The sequence below is a fragment of the Charadrius vociferus genome, unplaced genomic scaffold (assembly GCF_000708025.1).
Source record: "Charadrius vociferus isolate BGI_N301 unplaced genomic scaffold, ASM70802v2 scaffold134, whole genome shotgun sequence".
In the NCBI taxonomy this organism is placed as follows: Eukaryota; Metazoa; Chordata; class Aves; order Charadriiformes; family Charadriidae; genus Charadrius; species Charadrius vociferus.
In genome coordinates this window covers 3590887-3593502 of record NW_009648333.1, presented here as the reverse complement: position 1 = coordinate 3593502, position 2616 = coordinate 3590887, and the positions used below count along the sequence as shown (strand labels likewise).

Sequence of the window (2616 nt, the reverse complement as noted above, 5' to 3'; positions counted from 1 at the left end):
TGTCATTTGGAATATTACATGCAGTTCTGGCTACTGTATTCAAGAAACACTGATTTAAGCTGGTTGAAATTCAATGTAGGGGATACTGTGGGAATAAAGAGACTCTTATGAAAGGACAATAGAGAAATATTTCAATATGAGGATAAGAACTAAGGGGTTTAGACTGGCTAAAATAAATGTAGGAAATTCAAAAAGAGCTCTTGTGTCTTGTCGTGAGCTCCTGGAACAGCCTCCTTAGCGAAACGGCGGAAAGGGGGCAGAATGGGGGACTGTTTTCATGGTAAAACTTCGTCCGGTCCTAGGGGGGTCATAGGAGGTGCCTGCCTTTAGGAGGACTGAACAGGATGACTTAGAGGTTCCTTCTAGTCCTGTGTGAAATGTGCTGAAATGGTGACTGAAAAAAAACAACCAACAACAAACCCCGAGCCTAAACTGCAAAGTACCTATCTGTGTAATTATAATTTGTGACTGGCACAGACATGAGAATATGTATGTCTGTTCCGTAATTTTTAATCGGAGAGTTTTGCATTCTGTTTACTGGCTCAGCTTCTGAGCCAGTTCCGATGGACTTCGGAGAATCCAAGTTTACTGATCAACAAGAAGTGTGTACACCTGGGTTTTATAATTGTCTTATGTAGTATTCTCATCTTGTGGGTGAAGTGATGTAGTATGTATACATTTCAATTTTTAATAAATGTGAAACAATGTATCTTAAAATTGTATGTCTTACAGCATTTTGCAAGTAGTTTTAATCCCTTGATGACAGTGAAGAGGTGAAGTTTCACTTTTGTTAAAGAATACTGTCCAATGCCATTTTAAATAGTTTGGGAACTTAAAGCTACCTCTATAAATAAATCGATTGGATGTCTTATGGAATATTCCACCTTCGGTTATTAACAGTATTGGGTTATGTAATTGAAAATGAAAAAACATTATTGAGAAGATTTCTTATGGGTATGTGTATGAGCAAGGTATATTTTTAGTCAAGTTTGTAACAGAATGTGGAAAAAAATTGTTTACTTTCTTGACATGTTTATCTAATATAATGCTGGGAGCACTGCTACATTCCTAACACTCAGCATTTTTCAATTAGTATCTCAGTTCTTAACACAGTAGTTGAATGATAATATTTTCATTATAAATGTTAAAAATTGCACTAGCAGTAAAAAAAGTCTCTATCTCACAGATGTCAAAATCGGTTAATATACCAAATGCAGAAATTTAGGATTTTGTAAAATTATTTTGGACATGATAAGAATATTCGTGACCTGTATTTGACTCTTGCATAGTTCAGAAGATTCTTGCGTGCAAAATTTTCATTTGTCATATTTTTGCTTCTGATTCCCCCCTCTTTCTTTTGTTGACTCTGATCCACGAGTTGCTACAGTACACTTAATTTCAGTTTTCAGTTTCTTTTTAACTTATCTATTTGTATTCCCCGCTATATAGAGATAGCCCAGGTAATCGTCATATAAATTACTGTGGAGGTGACTGTTCTTGAAACATTTAAAAGGAGAAATTGTTTTTTAATCAAGGTGGGACAATAAAAGATAAAATGTTCGACAGAAACTGAAATATGGTATATAACAGGCAAACATTTGCCAAAAAGAAAAAAAATCAACTATTTCGCAAGTGGAAAACCTGATAAGCTGAATGAGTTTTCTGTTAAGCTGCTGTGTCTGAAATAAAACCAGTTCATGGTTCTGTGTAATTTTACAATCATTTATTGGTGTGGGGGTTTTGTTTGTGTTTTTTGTTCTTAATAGTTGCCCTGTGGTCACCGGTGTAAAGAGGTTTGCCATTCAGGTAGCTGTCCTCTGAACTGCAGCCAGAAGGTTAAACTCCGATGTCTCTGTAAGAGACTGAAAAAGGTAAATTTGTAAGTTACAGATTTGAGAATGATGTGTTTTCTTTGCATGTTCCTTGGCTTGTGTGAATGGATTGTCTCTGGTGCAGATTAGAATTGGCTTGTATGAATGGATTGTCTCTGGTGCAGATTAGAATAGGTCCAGTTACTCCTAGCAGAGCTATAACAATTCATATCAGCTGAAGATCTGGGCTGCAATATCAAAAGATTCACTGGAGAATATAAAATCCTTTTCGTTCTAAAACGTGTTAGCTGCCTGACTTGCAATAGCTTTATCTTCAAGCACGCTTGAATTTTTCAGCTCCATTGGGAGAATATTCAGATGACCTGGAGTGATTTGAGAAGAAAAAATACACTTTTCTGATGATATTTGGAAAGCTTATAATGATGGAAGTTGGAACAAGCACAGACGTTGTGAATCCCTAAATAATGTAATCGGTTGTAGTTCTCTGCAGACCTAAAAGCGAGTACAGGCATTGGCATCCTTAGCTTCTTACAAAGAATGTAACAAGTTTATTAGAGCTATATAGAATTATGAGGGGAAGAACAGACATTGATGTGAAGTCTTGGCAAATAATAATGACTTAATGAAAAAAATCATTACCTGGCTTAATGAAAAGGTGCATAAGTTATTTTTCTGGATGCAGTTAACTTCTGAGCCTACCAAACAGGCTGCAGTTCCCCAGAGTTCTCAGCTTCTCCAAGAAATGTCTTGTGCAACCAGAAGTCTCGCAGGTGGGATGTTCAGC

The 2616-nt window shown here is 36.4% G+C and overlaps 1 protein-coding gene across 1 annotated transcript in view; it reads left to right on the top strand.

The window, feature by feature from the left end:
- The window catches only part of NFXL1 (nuclear transcription factor, X-box binding-like 1), a 45257-nt gene that overhangs the window by 32977 nt on the left and 9664 nt on the right, over nucleotides 1-2616 (top strand). Inside the window, exon 19 of the mRNA XM_009885013.1 lies at nucleotides 1767-1871. Within this exon, the coding sequence (XP_009883315.1) occupies nucleotides 1767-1871 (105 nt within the window). The remainder of the gene's footprint in view (nucleotides 1-1766; nucleotides 1872-2616) is intronic.